A 16,809-nucleotide genomic window follows, 5' to 3' on the forward strand; every position below is an offset into this window, starting at 1 on the left:
AAAAAACGCTTATTTTATGTTTTCGCGTAAGGTTCGAATCACAATGTTGGACTCCATTTATTGATTTCTTGTGACCCAGAGATCATGTTAAAGTGCCATTCCACCATTGGATGTATTTTTTTGGCATAAAATACAATATATTTTATGACAATATGACTAGACAGGGGGCGGCACGGTGGTGTAGTGGTTAGCGCTGTCGCCTCACAGCAAGAAGGTCCTGGGTTCGAGCCCCGTGGCCGGCGAGGGCCTTTCTGTGTGGAGTTTGCATGTTCTCCCCGTGTCCGTGTGGGTTTCCTCCGGGTGCTCCGGTTTCCCCCACAGTCCAAAGACATGCAGGTTAGGTTAACTGGTGACTCTAAATTGACCGTAGGTGTGAATGTGAATGGTTGTCTGTGTCTATGTGTCAGCCCTGTGATGACCTGGCGACTTGTCCAGGGTGTACCCCGCCTTTCGCCCGTAGTCAGCTGGGATAGGCTCCAGCTTGCCTGCGACCCTGTAGAAGGATAAAGCGGCTAGAGATAATGAGATGAGATGACTAGACAGAGAAGTCTTTTAGCTTCAAAATGATATATCAGACATCATTTTTTGACAACGACAAGTATATTAATTTTGCGACCAAAGTCACCTACCCTTTTAATTTCCGCGCGGTAGTGAAACGTGATGTCATCGGCAGGTTCCCCTTCTTGTGTACCACGTCACGTGTGACGTGGCACAGATTATCAGCAATGGTGGATAGAACGCGATTGTCAGCTTCGGAAAAGAAGCGAAGTTTGCGAATTTTGCGACTTTGGTCGCAAAATTAATATACTTGTCGTATATTTGGGCAAGTGATGCCCAAAGGAGACGGTCGATGGTGAATATCCACACAGCAATCGACAAGTGGAAATCGCGTTCTATCCGCCATTGCTGATGATCTGTGCCACGTCACACGTGACGTGGTACACAAGAAGGGGAACCTGCTGATGACATCACGTTTCACTACCGCGCGGAAATTAAAAGGGTAGGTGACTTTGGTCGCAAAATTAATATACTTGTCGTTGTCAAAAATTATGTTTGATATATCATTTTGAAGCTAAAGGATTTCTCTGTCTAGTCATGTTGTCATAAAATATATTGTATTTTATGCCAAAAAAATACATCCAATGGTGGAATGCCACTTTAAGAACCTTTGCAAGGGATTGAGAAGCGTTAATGTGATTCATAATACATTTGTATTGTTTAAAAGTAGTTGAACAATGATTCAATGAACAGCTAAAACTCAAACTGTGCTTGATAATATATTTAGAATATGCACTAAAAACGTGTATCTAAGATATTTGGTATACTCTATAAGGTGCCATAATGTTTCATGAAAAGTGATCGAAATTGTCTCATAAAAGTCATAAAATAGCAGCTTTTTCCATAACTTTGAGCTCCTGGTGCCACCATTAAACTTTTGAACTTTGTCAAAATATTTCACCCAGTGTGTTTTCTTACCAAAAGGAACATAAAAACAAAAATGCATCATGATCGGAGGAACTTTTCATTTTTAGGGGACAACTGATGCACCCTAGCCTACACACTACACAAAAACAATCAATCAAACAAAAAAAAAAAAAACCCAGCAAATGCTGAAAAGCAGATCAGATGCAGTTTTATTTCACACAGGAACGTTTTCCCCAACACTAGGAACAAGGTTATTTTGGTTCTCAGCAGATTAACCTCTTAATTAAACAAATGACAATTTAACAAATTAAACCTGAAAAAAGTAATGAAAAACAATACATTTACAAACCATATTTCATATATAAAAACAAAGCAAGCTTAATAAATATTACGAACAAAAAAAAACAACTAAGTAGTAAACAATTAATGCACAATATTAATTTTGGGAAAATTTACAAAAAAAAAAAATGGTACATTTATAAGGATTTGGTTTAGTAAATTAGGCAGAATGTAATTCTCACACCTTTAAACACTTAAGAAACCAGGTAGGCCATTTGCTCACTATTTTTCACAAATAACACTAATGTTAATGTGAGGTTTGGAGAAACCTGGTAATTCAGTCTAAACCCAAATCCTGTTATATGTTCAGTGTCTTGAATTAGCTCAAAAATTCCAAAAGTGGATCCTCATAAGTGCTGATCTGAGATCAGATGACTCCCCATTAATTCTAAAACAACCATATGATATTGATCGTGATCCAACATGAGTAGGAAATGTACGCAGGCAGTATCGCAGTGTTACAGAGCTTGAGAGTAAAGCCTTGATGAGGACCTTCTCTCAATTATTTCAAAACGTAAAACCTGACCACTTTTTTTTTTGTGTTTCAGTCTTAAAGCAAAGCTCATTTGATGTTCAGTTTTAATAAAGAAATTCAGTTTTGTGTCACTTGTGTGTGGAACCCTGACTCTCTCTTCTTACACCCTAGTTCACGTCAAGAGTAAGGATCTACCCTCAAGTGGTAAACTGGCAGAGATAATGAGCGCGTATTGATTTTAACACGATAAGTGATCAGCAATCACTGCTGCTGTACTGTTAATACTGGTCCTCGTGTTTTATGTAGCCTATTCAGTGGCTACTCAAGTCATTTCCCATCCCATCATCAAAGAGTTATTTTTGGTTTCAGCATGTATTTTAGGTCATAATTTACACACACACACCCTTGATGGCATTACATATTCACAGTCAATGTCTCACACACACACACACACACACAAATACAGTGAATACATGAACTGTTAACAGATTGCTCAAACTTTTCAACTGTGCAATAAACAGCCTAATTTTTGGTTTTGTTTTTTTTCCTCATAGAGACAAGCCTCCATTTGACCTCAGTATGGCTTTCTTTTCTCCTAACATATGGCAGCTGCAGGAACACTCATTGCCTCTTAAGCGCGGAGATATCCATGTCAGAAAGTCACCTGGACAGTCTGAACTCGAAGCTGAGGGCACAAACATGAAATGAAACTCGCCTCCAAATCAGAGGTACAGTAATTCTCCACTGTAGAATAATGTGTATACTTTGAAAAAGAAAAGTACTGTGATTGAGAGATTTGTATCTTTGAACTCATGAAATGCCTCACGTGAACAGTGAAGGTAAATTTCTATAAATCCAAGGTGCCATTATTTAACTGTAGGCTTGAATCGGACCCTTCGACTCCTCCGTCCTTTCCTCCCCTTCTGATCGGGTCCAAGTGCACAAATGAACCAGACCAAGGCTGGAACTTTTCCCATATTGAAGATCTTTTCCTCCTAAAGCTTAGCTCCCCCGTTATTAAAGCTACTTGTATTATTACAAAAGTGCAAAAAAAAAAAAAACCAGCTCATGAGTTCTGCTTATTGGTTAGAGTGCACTCATGTGGCAAGCAAGTCAGTCCGGTCAGGCTGAAAGCGGTGCTGCTGGCAGAGTGGTGGTGAAATGGCCATTTCTACACTTCCCTACAGAGAGAGGAGAAGGAGAACACCAGTAAAGCAATGAGTTCAGTTCAAAAGAACACAATTTCATATTATTGGGCATCGGTTGTAATACCACTCGCCCTCTTATTACTATTAATAATACTATTTCTACTCCTAATACTCTTCCTTCTACTACTCCTAGTGCCATTAGTACTACTATTGCAACTCGTACTCCACTTCTTCTTACTACCATCTTCGCCACTAATACTCTGCCTCCTACTGCTATTAGTACTACTAACACTCCTACCACTGAGAATACTCCGCCTCCTACTACTACAACTAATACTCCTATATTATTGCTTAGTACTACAGCTACTAATACTCCTACGAATACTCTGCCTCCTCCCACTACTATTAGTATTAATTGCCTCCTACTACTAATACTCCTGTTACTAACACTCCTACTACTGAGAATACTCTGCCTCCTCCTATTACCACCACCATTACTGCTACCACTAATACTCCTACTATTTTATTGCTATTAGCACTACTACTACGACTACTAATACTCCTACTACAATTATTGCTACTAATACTCTGCCTCCTCTCCCCACTATTATTAGTATTAATTGCCTCCTACAGCTAATACTCCTATTAGTACTAACACTCTTACTACTATTGGTACTACTGCTACTAGTACTCCACCTCATCCTACTACTACTCCTACGATATTATAGCTATTAATACTACTACTATGACTACTAATACTCCTACTACAATTATTGCTACTAATACTCTGCCTCCTCCTCCCACTATTAGCATTAATTGCCTCCTACTACTAACACTCCTATTAGTACTACTGCAACTAATACTCTACCTCCTACTACTACTCCAACTATATTATTGCTATTAGTACTACTACTCCACTACAATTATTGCTACTAATACTCTGCCTCCTCTCCCCACTATTACTAGTATGAATCACCTCCTACTGCTAATACTCCTATTAGTACTAACACTCTTACTACTATTGGTACTACTGCTACTAGTATTCCACCTCATCCTACTACTACTACATTATAGCTATTAATACTGCTATGACTACTAATACTCCCACTACAATTATTGCTACTAATACTCTGCCTCCTCCTCCCACTATTAGCATTAATTGCCTCCTACTACTAATACTCCTGTTAGTACTACTGCAACTAACACTCTACCTACTACTACTCCTCCTCCTCCAACTATATTATTGCTATTAGTACTACTACTCCACTACAATTATTGCTACTAATACTCTGCCTCCTCCCATTATTCGTACAGATTGCCTCCTACTACTATTGCTATTAGTACTACTACTAATTCTCCTTCCATTACAATTAGACCATCACTATTACTACTACTACTAGTAGTATTAATAATAATAAAAAATGGTAAAATCAGCACTCCTCATTCTACTATTAACATTACTACTAATAGAAATAATACTACTGTTAGAGATACTACTACTATAAACACTATCACTACTTAATAATAATAATAATAAATCCTCCAATTAGAGTACTACTCTACTACTACTACTAATAATAATAATAATAAATAGTAACAGTAATAATACTACTGCTACTACAACTACAAATAATAATGCTAGTTCTACTAATATGAAAACGACTCCTGCTGCTAACTAGCATCGGTACTGCTACTCTTCCTAATACTAATATGCTTAATCCTCCTATTGCTATTAGGATTACTACTAATAATACTAATGTCAGTACAACTACTACCAACAATAATAACAATTAGGAGAAAAAAAATTATTTACATAGCACCAGTCTCAGTTTGCGTTACAATTTGATTTTCTAAAAACCAGAAGCTTTCACTTGTTGGAAATGACCAATGCTACACTTTGTTAAAAGTGAAACACACACACACACACACACACACACACACACACACACTACTTACGAGGCTGTAAGTGTGGAGTTCAGCACCAGTGTGGTGCGTATTCTGTATAGCTGTTTCAGCGTGAGCTTCTTGTGCTGCCGTGATGTCTTCCCACTGCCCATGTCATCCACTGAAACTCCACATTTCCCCTCCTGAGGTGCAATTTCTCCATCCGAGCCACTACAGTCCATTATGCCTTTCTTGCTGTCCTTTTTGTAGTTGCGGCGCCTCAGTGTGTTCCTCAACACATAGGCCGGCAAGCTGTGCGCCAGTCGCTCACTCTGTGATCTCTCCGTTTCTCTCTGGTGAGACGTTTCGATGTTCTCTAGGTTCAGATCGGTCAGGCTCTTGCTGTAGGCCAGCCCTTCTGCCCACTCCAGACCCAGCTGGTAAGGGGCACCTGAACACTGTGAAATGTCTTTGTCTGTGCCCAGAGCGTCCTGTCCATTGACCCGCTGCAGCAGATTGTCCTCTGAATGACACTTATTTCCCAGCTTCTGCAGAGCGTGCATGCGAGACTGCACCGGTGGACGCCGCCTGGGTTTCAGATGAGATGCTACCGAGACTCGAGAGCCTGATGAGCTCCTGTCATCAGACTCTTCCTCTTCTTCCTCTTTCTCCGCATCCTCTGCTGCTACCTCTCTACCGTCTCCCTCGGCCTCCTCCTCTGTGCTCTCCTGCTCGCTGGTGGGTGTCTGACTTTGCAGATCCGCCAGTAACTCAGGGGAAAGTGTGCCATAGGCACTGTCCATGGACTGACTGCGATACTCCGGGTCAAGTTCTGAGCCCTCTGGGGCATGTTGGGAAGGCTGCAGCTCAGCGCTGCTGGGGAGGGAGGATGGTATGGTGTCGGAATCGGTTTGCATATCCGAGCACGCTCCTGAATCCTCCGTTTCCATCACGGACAGGGTCTCTGTGGAGCCGTCCGAGTTCCTGAGGTGGAAAAGGGAAGGAATTTACTTTAGTCAGTTCATTCTGTTCAAGAGTATAAATTTAAAACTGAGAAAAAAAAAAAAAAACAAGCAGTTTTTATAGCTGTTTTCGAAACTGTTGGATGAAAATTCAGGTATGTTGGAAGGAAAAATATCATTATTCTTCTATTCTTTAAATGGTACAATTTCCAAAAAACCTGGTTTAAAGTGAAGATTTTAAACCAGTGGAGGAAAAAAACATACCCTGTGCTGAGTTGTCCTTTATTTCCAAGCCGTGGAGAGCTGGCAGTGGAGTTACTGCTCTGCTCACCTCCATCCTCCTCCTCTTCTTTCTCTAGCCTTGGTTTTTGTCCAGCCTGGTGCCGTCGAGTCTCCTCGAAACGCAGACGCTGCAGTTGGGTCTGGAGTGGGGAGAGAAGAGGTCAGATTGCATTTCACTGAACAATCAATCAATCAATCAGATACCATGACATTTTATGTAATAAAGTAGCAGGATTAAAAGACATGCTGTAAGCACAAACCTTCACAGTGCTGATTGTATCAATCCAGCTTCGCCCCTGGGAGGCGCTGTTGGCCTGGAATGAGTAAGCAGCTACAGCACTTTTGAACTCATTGAGGTAGATGAGAACAAAAGAACCTATGGGGAGATTGACGTGCATAAGGAAACCGTTAGGTTATATAATACAATAGGCCATTTGCAGGAATTGGTCACGGGTCAATTTTCCCCATAGCAACAAGCCCGTGGTGGGCAAGCTAACTTGACATTCCTTGCCAACCATAAGAGTTTGACTGGCGATGCGAAGCAATCCATTTCTACTGTTTTTTTTTTTTTTTGACCCGAATTTTCGTCTGCACTTGGAAAAAGTTTGTGGTTTTAACTTCTGTCGTAAGTTAAAGCGAATCATTGGCCGTGAAAGAGTGTTTTTTGGACTCAAGTTGGTCGCGGCTTTCTCAGGTATAACTTATAATTTCTCCTTTTCTACCTTTATCACTCGCTTAACATGTGAAGATTCTTGAAAATAAATACAGATATATAAAAGACAGATATTTCTTTTGGCGGCGACCAACTTGAGTCCAAAAAACTCTCTTTCACGGCCAATGATTCACTTTAACTTACGACAGAAGTCAAAACCACGAACTTTTTCCAAGTACACACGAAAATTCAGGTTTAAAAAAAAAAAAGACAGTAGAAAAAGGTAAAAACAGCTATTATAGAAATGGATTGCTTCGCATCGCCAGTCAAACTCTTATAGTTGGCAAGGAAAGTCAAGTTAGCTTGCCCACCACGGGCTTGTTGCTATGGGGAAAATTGACCCGTGACCAATTCCTGCAAATGGCCTATTATAAATACATTTCACAAGAGCACTGGCTGTCATTTTTTTTAAATGCAATTTTCCAGTGGTAGCAGTGTAATGCATAAAATCATACAGCTACTGCTCAAGTACTTCAACTAATGTTCGAAAATATGATCTCGTTTCTCATCTCTCTCTGGTTGATGGTCCTGAACGGGCTGATCTGAGTACTGTATTTCAGAAACCGCTGATTTCCTGGGATTTTAATGCACAAAGAGTCTCTCGAGTTTACACAGACAAGGTGACATTCTTCCAGTCTTGGACTATCCGATCCAGCGAGTCTGTGCCCACTGTTGCCTCGGATTCCTGTTCTTTGCTGACAGGAGTGCTCTAACGTTTGACCTGTGCGTTCTGAAATGCTTTTCGGCTCGCTGCGGTTTTAAAGGTCCCGTGGCATGAAATGTTCACTTCCTGAGGTTTTTTAACGTTAAAATGAGTTCCTCTGACCTTCTTAAGTCATCCCAGTGGCTAGAAATTTCATAATGTGTAAACCAAACTATGCCCGACATTTGAGAATGGCGCGTCAAAACGGCGCGTTGATAAGCTCTTCCCTTTACTACGTCAGCAAGGGAGATGATCCCCACGCCCCCCCTCTGGATTCCCACCCACTGTATGGATTGCCCCGCCCAGTTGTAGTGAGGAGACCATAGAGGGAGGACACAACAACATGGCATCACCTAAGCGAGCGAAACATGGAAATTGCGCTGTACATGGATGTGACAACACAGAAAAGAGTCTGTTTTTACTGCCGACGGGAGAGCCCCTGAAGACGCAGTGGCTTAATTTTATTTACTCCAATAATACGCCGTCGAGTCTACCTAAGACGGTGTATGTTTGTCGGAAGCATTTTCCTGAGGAATGTTTCCACAACTTGGGACAGTACAGGGCAGGTTTTGCACATCAACTGTCACTGAAGCCTGGGTCCGTACCAAGCATCCCTGCCGCATCAGCCACAAACACCGAACAAGTAAGTGTATAACTGTTAAGTCGTTTTGCCGTGTTTTAAAATCGGTGCCACGTTAGCCTTGCAATGGCTACATTAGTTGTGCAGCTAACCGCTTCCTGCAGTTAGCCAGGTACTCTGCGCTACAAAACTAAAGAGCATGCAGCATGCTCTGTTAAACTGAGTTTAGTCTGGAAATTGACTGTAACTTATGAGCTTATGTTTGACTATTGCTCCGCAATGCATGTCTTCTGTTGGATAAGCGATATGTTGCTGTAGTTGCTGCTTCTATCCTCTTTGGTTATGGAGTGCGTGTTCAAGCCTAGGGTATTATACGTTCGTAATCTACCACTCCGAACACTCTCACTCTCTGTGTCACGTTGAGTTTACGAAAGGAGTCCGAGGGAGAACGGGGTTTTGTCTTAGCAGCGTGGCTACAGGTGCTGATAGAAGCGAGTGTGCACGCGCAGCTTGGTCAAGCCCCTCCCCCTCCCCCCATGGCCCACCCCCACCCTCTACCCTTCCCCGTCTTCTGCTTCTCATTAGCAAAACGACGCACTGGGAAAAGCGCTGAAATGGGGCTTTCTCCCAGGAGGCTATATTTACGTGCCGAGGGTTCATTTCGAGAAAGGCTGCGGATATAACATCCGGAAACCTCCACGAGCCCGTTTAAAGCATCAACAAACCACCATGCCATGGGACCTTTAAAGAGTGGTTGTGTTGCCATAACCATCGTGACAACTCGAACCATTCTGGCCATTCTCCTCTGTCCTCTCCCTCTTTGTTTTCCGTACCATTCAGTGCAGCCTATGTGCTCCTGCTACATGATTGGCTGATTGCCTAAATTCATGCAATTATCTAATTTACCATGCTGTAGTAATTCAATGGTTGGTTCAATCAGGTTTGCGTGTCTGCGTGCGTTTATTAACCTGGGTCTTTGAGCTCCTTGCACACGACATTATGAAGAAGGAGGGGCTGCCGGATCACTTTCACCTTCTCTAAACGCTTCACAGGCTTCGTGATGAGCAGGAGGTCGGTGAATAAGAAGCAATAGACTTCCATCTGAAAAGCATTAAGCAGTATCAGCATGCAGCGTTCACTAGGATATGGACGTGAAGAGATTTAAAATTCAACAAGATATAGAACACTAAATGCTGCATCAGCTCACCCTGCTGTCTTTGCCTTCTTTCATACGCAGCGCTCCCTCTAGGTGGAGCTGTCTGGTCTCTTCTGAAGAGACGTCGATCATCGGCGCGGTCAGGTCAATGTGGTTAAACTCTTTCAGGAGCTGAGAACAGAAGATGATTTCACCTTTATGGTTTTGAAAATAAGTCACCAGAATTTCTTACGAATCTGGTAGATTATGTTAAAATGTTCAGTCTCCACCGTCCCTCCACCTTTTACTTCCAAGCATGCAATCTAGTTATGTGTACTTAGTTCCATAAATATGATTAATACTAGGTATTTAAAACTGCAAACATCCAAAGACACCCCATGAGACATCTATGGTGGTGTTTACATTAGACCGTATCCGTCTCGTTTTCGTCGCGGATGCACTGTCCGTTCACATTAAAACGCTGAGAAACGACTCCACAGGTGGAACAACTTGAATCCGCCAGGGCCCATGTATTCAACCCAGTTCGTATCTGATCCGGTGCTGTGTAAACATTGAGATACGAGGAAACGCAGTGCTGAGCTCTAGCTGACGTCGTCATTGGACAACGTCACTGTGACATCCACCTTCCTGATTCGCTGGCGTTGTTCATGCCACGTTGGTCATGTGACGCGACTGCTGAAAAACGGCACGGACTTCACTTCCTGCTATTGTTTCCGCCTTGTATCACCTTTTTGTTTTTCATTAGAGTATAAAAGTATGAATATAATGCTTTGCTTTGTCATTCTTAATGTTGTTCATGGTAAGATGCAAATACTGCCCATTGTGTAGTTATGATTGTCTTTAGGCTTGCCATCCTTCCACTTGCAAGTGGTGAGTGACTTGCGCATGCCCGATATGCACTGGGATCTCACACACAGCGGCTCAGTCCCGAATCACTGCTCGTGCGCTTCACTCGCGCGCTCTGTGAGCTGCGCAGGGCCGGAGTGCGCACCCTCCAGAGGGCACTCGCTGTTCAGGGCGGAGTGATTTGGAGCGCAGCCGCTGAGGAGGAAGCGCTGAGCCGCACTGACACATTTCAACTTGCGTGCCGTCTAATTAGTCATGTGATTAGCGTATCCGTGTATTGGCGTTGCTGTGTGCACGCGAATCATGTATTGGCGTTGCTGTGTGCACGCGAATCGTTTTAAAAACGTTAATCTGATGATCCGCTGATACGGTCTAATGTAAACACCACCTATGAAGTCCAAAGTGCTCTGAAAACAGTGAGCGCTGTCAATCTGGACGATGTGTGATCAATTTGGAGTTGCATCACCGACAGTAATATCCTGCTTCTCAGATAAGGAGCTGTTCTCACCCTCTCCACTTCTTCACTGCCGCCCTCCACCGCCTCGTAGCTCTCTACTCGAGCTGAAATGGACGCCAGTTTCTGCTGTTCCTGCCTCTGCAGCATCTGCGAGTCCACACTGTTGATGAAGCTCTCGACACTCGCCACCTGAACAGCAAACACGCAAACATTCGTGAGATGGATCACATCTTACGAGTGAACGACGACAGTCAATCATTCCATCCATATTCACTGGATATGAGCAATCGTGCGCTCTGATGGGCTACTCTACTACTTGGATATTGACTCGTATACCGTGACTAGACAAAAACAAAATGGCGGCGCGTATTGCTCAACCAACCAAGGACGAAATTTAAAAAAAAAAAAAAATCTACTTGAAAAAACAAAACCCCCCAAAATAAAAAAAGCAATAAAATATGGAATAAAAGTATTTGATGGTAAGAACGTCTTTAAAAAATACATTTTTTTTCAAGAATTATTATTGCATTTTTCACAAGTTGCTACGGTCATTTCGCCGGTTTGTTCACATTCTAAGTGGAAATGATTGTCAGACGTTTTGCATCAAAGTTTATCAAATTTGCAAAAAATAAAAACGCTCCGTTTCTCAAAATCCAGTGAATGTGGATAGAATAAAACAGTAATTCCACTCAATCTCATCGTACATGGCTTACAGCCAACTCGGTGCTACGTGCCTCGTCAGCTATCAGCTCATGTATGACTCGATTTCGTGGTACAACTGTTAAATATCTTTCTCTTCTGACATTTACGACACAAAATTCTCCTTTTCTTAGCCAAATTGGGGGGAAAAAAAAAAGATATAATATGGAATAGAACGATCCCTCACCATGCTCAGGAGAGAGTCCTTTGCTGCAGGTTCATCTGTTTTCTTCAGAATGGTTTTGAGCAGCAGGGGGTATTTGGTGAGTCTCTGGTGTGGCTTCGCCAGCATGTCGGCCAGCTTCAACCGATTGCACTGCTTGTTCCCTTCAGCCCACTGCACACAATGAGCAGGACAGAAAATTAAAGCAAGGATTTAAATAAAACAAAGATCTGAAAGAACCGGGAATCTAGGAATCCTCGTCTAGACTTGACAGTGCATCTTGGATTATATTCATAAATAAACTGAGGTCCGTGGAATTTAAGGTTAAATGGATTGGGATCCCTGGCTACAAAAAGTTAGAGACGCTTTGCCCTAGAAGGTGTAACTGTCATAACCTGAGCAGCTATGCACAACAGATTTAGGCTACATCCACACGACAACGAGATGTTTTTTTAGCGGGTAAAAAAAAAAAAAAAAAAAAAAAATAATAATAATAATATCGCGTCCACATGGGCAACGGATCAGTAAAATATCAGGTACATATGGCAACGCAACGCTTGCTGAAAACGATGCAATACACATGCCACGCCTCTACGTGCGCTGCAAGACGATCCCATCGTAGACACCAGAACAATAGAAGAAGTAGGACGCATGCGCATAAACCCCTTCTTCTACCCAGCGTGAAGCACTCACAGGAACAAGCACACAACAACAAGATGGCTGCGACTACGCGAGGAAATCGTGCCTTGTGTGTGTACAAATTAGTTTTATTAGTGTGCATAGTTTTATATAACTTAATTTTCTTATTGTGTGTGAACATTTTGAAAAGCAGTCTTATCCAATAAAAAAAAAAAAGAAATTCAAGAAATGGTTCAGTTACTTGTTTATTTAAAAGAAAAGCTGTATACAAAAGTGAATGCAATGCAGTGGTTCATACAAAACAGTCTGTTGAAGGGTCTTCTGACCCTTTTCCCCTCTGCCATACATGCCAACCTATACGGAATGTCCGTATTTTATACGGATTTGATTCAATAAACGTAGTATACAGGCGTATAAATAAAGTTATACGGATTCTTTAAAAAAAACTTCAATATTTATTTAGAGCTATAATCAATTCCCACGATGATAAAAGAGCGCATAACATTTACAAACGTACTGTACACCACAGACAGCCAGTAAAGAGTCTTATGAAATCGCGCGTTATCTTGTGGTAGCGAGACTTCATTCCACTTTTGATCATGCGCACACCGCATTGCGAGAATCCCGCCAACCGTGAAGTCATAGACATATAAACATAGACGCCGCCTTCTGCGTAGAATCATACGTCATCCTCGCCGCCATATTGGATGTGGCAAAGTGGAGATTCTTCACCCGTCTCTGGTATAGCTTCTAGACAGTAGCCGAGAATAAAGATGCCTCATTCATGTGCTGCGTTTAACTGTACCAACAGGTTTACCGTCCAAACGAGATCACATGGGATTACCTTTCACAGGTGAGACTGGAAAAATACTTTTCATTGTATTTGGTCATTATAACATAATTTTACGAACAGATTTTCCTGACTTTGTGGCCAATATGAAGTCTCGCGCATAATAGCCGCTCGGTGAAACCTGTCGTCTCCAAACAACGAAGTATTTCCTTCGTAACTACGCTGATAACACTTTGTGTTTTTGTCGAACATTGGAGCTTTGTGTTCATTCTGAAGGTTTATTGTTATTAATATTGAATAAAAAGTAACTGGGATATATCATTGTTAATTATCATTCAAATTTTAGGTAAATTATTTTAATTTGCATCTTATACGGATTTTATAAGGGAAATACGGATTTTGGAGGTTGGTTATACAGGTTTGATTGACCAAAGGTTGACATGTATGCTCTGCCTCCATTATAGTCAGGTAACTGTTGCTTTGTATGGAAGGCTGTACTTTCTGTTCATCAAAGCAGGTGTAAATTGTCTGTCTGGCAGGTCAGTCAGGTTAATGTGTAAACAAATCCGTTCTACTCATCCAGACGACTTTGCAACGGCGCCGTTGCCAGATTTTTCTAGCCTGGGCCCGCCCATCCTAAGCGTGACGCAACACGGGGGCCTGTTGCGAGCTTAGTCTGGCCAGGCAAGCTATCTACAGCTCTTCCAAGCTCCCGAAAAATCGGGAGCCAATCAACTTTGAGCATCTCCAACGGCCCTGGGTAGAGGCGTGTTCAAGGCACTGACGTAGTAGAACTGCGACCGGAAGCCATAGATTGTTTACAGGATCTATGCCGGAAGCGCTTCATTCACGCTTCCGCATCTATTACGCATAGATGCTGTATTGAAAGCATTCAACGGGAAGTTCTCATTGAAAACGGAGCAAAGAGCAGCCCTGGAGGTATTTATTTAAAGGAAGGACGTTTTCGCCTTGCTCCCGACCGGCTTCGGTAAGAGTTTAATCTACCAGTTAGCCCCGTCGCGTCGCATACGTTAGAGGAAAGAGTGATGTGATTGGTTTAAGCTTCGTCACAGCCTTTTCTGGCTTCGACCAATAGCAAACTGAGGCATTTCAGGGAGGCGGGTCAACCACGGGCTCTGGGAAACGGTTGGGCTTAATATCTTGGCCAGACCAATAGCTCGGAGAGCTTTGAAGTCGCGTTAGCCAGGCTAAGATTTTTCCACTCTGGAACCCGTTCTCAAAAAATATCGTTTTGGGGCACCCAAAACGCCGGTGCCGTGTGGACGCCAGGCCGAAACGATAAAAAAATTTATCAGATTCACCTGAATCCGTTGCCGTGTGGACAGGGCCTTAGTCACATGCAAGAACTCACTGTGATGTAGATCTTGAAGAGCTCGTTGTCTCTCAGCTGAGTGCGCATGTACTCCATACAGCTCTCCTCCTCCATGCAATAGCGCAGGTACGGCTGGAACCTGGACGCAAACTGCGCGTGCACACACACACACACACATCACAGCAAGAGATTAACACCACCATACATGGTGTGTGTCTGTGTATATAATGCATTACAGTACACTATATAGGGATTGAAAGATACCACTACTACAGTTTTGCCCAGGACTTCCAAATACTTACTACGCTCTTTGTCCATTAAACAAATTTGTTCCTATTGCACATGGTATACAGCTTATATACTACATATTCATTCCCTCACCATCTTTGTCTCTTTCTTAAAGTTACTAAGATAAAAACAGTGCAGATATTACAAAGCACCAAACACTGCAGACTCAGACTTAAATAAATTACATAAAGTTAAATAACACACTTCTTATCTGCTCATAATTAGTGTTACTAATTCTCCATGCAAGTTCCTGTTAATGAGGTGCTATTATTTTCTTTCGTAATGTAGTAGAAAGAGCACATTAATATAAACCTGTGATTAGCATTATAGCTAGTACGACTGCGGTTACAGAAAATTTAAATCAACACATTCTGACCAATCAGAATTGAAATTTCAACACCGCTATGCAAGGATGAAACGATATATTGTGAAGATAAGTCACGATAAAAAATTAATGACGATTGGAATCGTTGAAACAATGAATTGTGGTTATCATCAGGCTGTGTAATATCTTTTTTTTTTTTTAGCTGTAATGGCATTGTTTAGACACCGGAGGGCTGTCTATGTAGTAATGTACAATAGTGAGAATGCATGTGACTTCACCATATGGCGAAGTAATACAGCTCTAATGCGCAAAAACAAAAAACGGATCCAAAAAATGAAAAGGGCTGCTGTGTGATTGACTGCATGGTAGCTGAAAGCTAAAGAAAAGAGAAGCAAGTGGGCGTAATACAAACGCTCAAAATTTTATTAACTTTTTTCATTTTTCATAAAAAGAATATTTTAGTTAATAGGTTAATATATTTATTTTACTCCAACCTTTACAAAATGTGGGCAAATAATTTAGTGACTAAGGAAAAGGTTTTTTATTTAAATTTAACAAAAGGAATATTTACGTTGATAAAGAATAAGAAAATAAATCCATATAAATCATGATGTTGTGCCATATCTTGTGTCGTCTTCAGTTTAACGAGGAAGGACTTGTCTTGCATCACATGACAATATCTACACCATGAACCAATCAAAAAATGAAGACAAATCATAGGATGAAGAAAGTGTGAAGATGTTTAACATGTTTATTCAATTCAGGATTAATATGTCTAAGATAAAAAGCCTCCGAGTTTGAGTTCAGAGGATGTTTTAGCAGGATCTAAGATAGTGAAGCGAGCAGGCGCGTACTGATTTTCATATGTAGAAAACTGGGAAAGATGTTTAAAAACATGGGAGTTTTTAAATTGGTCACTGTGCGCTTTCATCCGAGTTGAAAAATGGTTTGTGGCTTCACTTGCATAACGGGAGTTACATCCCGCACAAGTAAAATGATAAACAAGAAGGGATTTCAGAGCTTCAGGAGTGCGATCTTTAAAGCTGAAAATGTTTTTGACTTTGTAAGAAGAGAGTACTAATTTAATATTGAGATCTGTTTTGCAAAAACATTTAACCAATTGTTTAAGTTGGATTTCTGAAATTTGGGAGAAATAGCCAACGTAAGGAAGTTTGAAATAACACGCGTTATCACCTTTAAGGTCTTTGGCATTAGGATTAGAGTTGGAAAATAAATGTTGCAATTTTTGATCTTAAAAATAAATATGGAGACAATGAACTCATGGATCCAAGATCACAAATGGAATTGAATCATGAACTGGGTGAATCACTGCATGCCAATTGCTATGGTAAATGACTAACAACCGAACATGACTCAATTACCACAAGAATAATAATAATAAAGTTATTCCACGTAATCGAGTCGTACATGAGCTGATAGCACACAAGGCATGTAGCGCTGAGTTGGCTATAAGCTATGTACAACGAGATTGAGTGGAATAACACATTCTATCCACATTCACTGGGATTTTGAGAAACGGAGCATTTTTTATTTTTTGCAAATTCAATAAATAAAAACTTTATACAAAACATCTGACAAAAAT

The 16,809-nt window shown here is 41.4% G+C and overlaps 1 protein-coding gene across 10 annotated transcripts in view; it reads right to left on the reverse strand.

The window, feature by feature from the left end:
• Positions 1 to 1,611: 1,611 nt before the first annotated feature.
• Positions 1,612 to 16,809, reverse strand: part of plekhg5b (pleckstrin homology domain containing, family G (with RhoGef domain) member 5b) — a 124,146-nt gene continuing 108,948 nt past the window's right edge. For 9 of the 10 annotated variants that reach the window (XM_060937405.1, XM_060937406.1, XM_060937408.1 and 6 more), the window contains 9 exons: positions 14,633 to 14,743; positions 11,856 to 12,005; positions 11,021 to 11,158; positions 9,718 to 9,837; positions 9,479 to 9,611; positions 6,776 to 6,891; positions 6,498 to 6,655; positions 5,344 to 6,255; positions 1,612 to 3,420 (listed from right to left, as the gene is read on the reverse strand). In XM_060937405.1, coding sequence (XP_060793388.1) covers positions 3,411 to 3,420; positions 5,344 to 6,255; positions 6,498 to 6,655; positions 6,776 to 6,891; positions 9,479 to 9,611; positions 9,718 to 9,837; positions 11,021 to 11,158; positions 11,856 to 12,005; positions 14,633 to 14,743 — 1,848 coding nt within the window. In that variant the 3' untranslated portion in view covers positions 1,612 to 3,410. Of the gene's footprint in view, positions 3,421 to 5,339; positions 6,256 to 6,497; positions 6,656 to 6,775; positions 6,892 to 9,478; positions 9,612 to 9,717; positions 9,838 to 11,020; positions 11,159 to 11,855; positions 12,006 to 14,632; positions 14,744 to 16,809 lie in introns of those variants that run through there. The other variant, XM_060937404.1, reaches the window with a different exon arrangement.

The sequence above is a fragment of the Neoarius graeffei genome, chromosome 13, assembly GCF_027579695.1.
Source record: "Neoarius graeffei isolate fNeoGra1 chromosome 13, fNeoGra1.pri, whole genome shotgun sequence".
Classification (NCBI taxonomy): domain Eukaryota; kingdom Metazoa; phylum Chordata; class Actinopteri; order Siluriformes; family Ariidae; genus Neoarius; species Neoarius graeffei.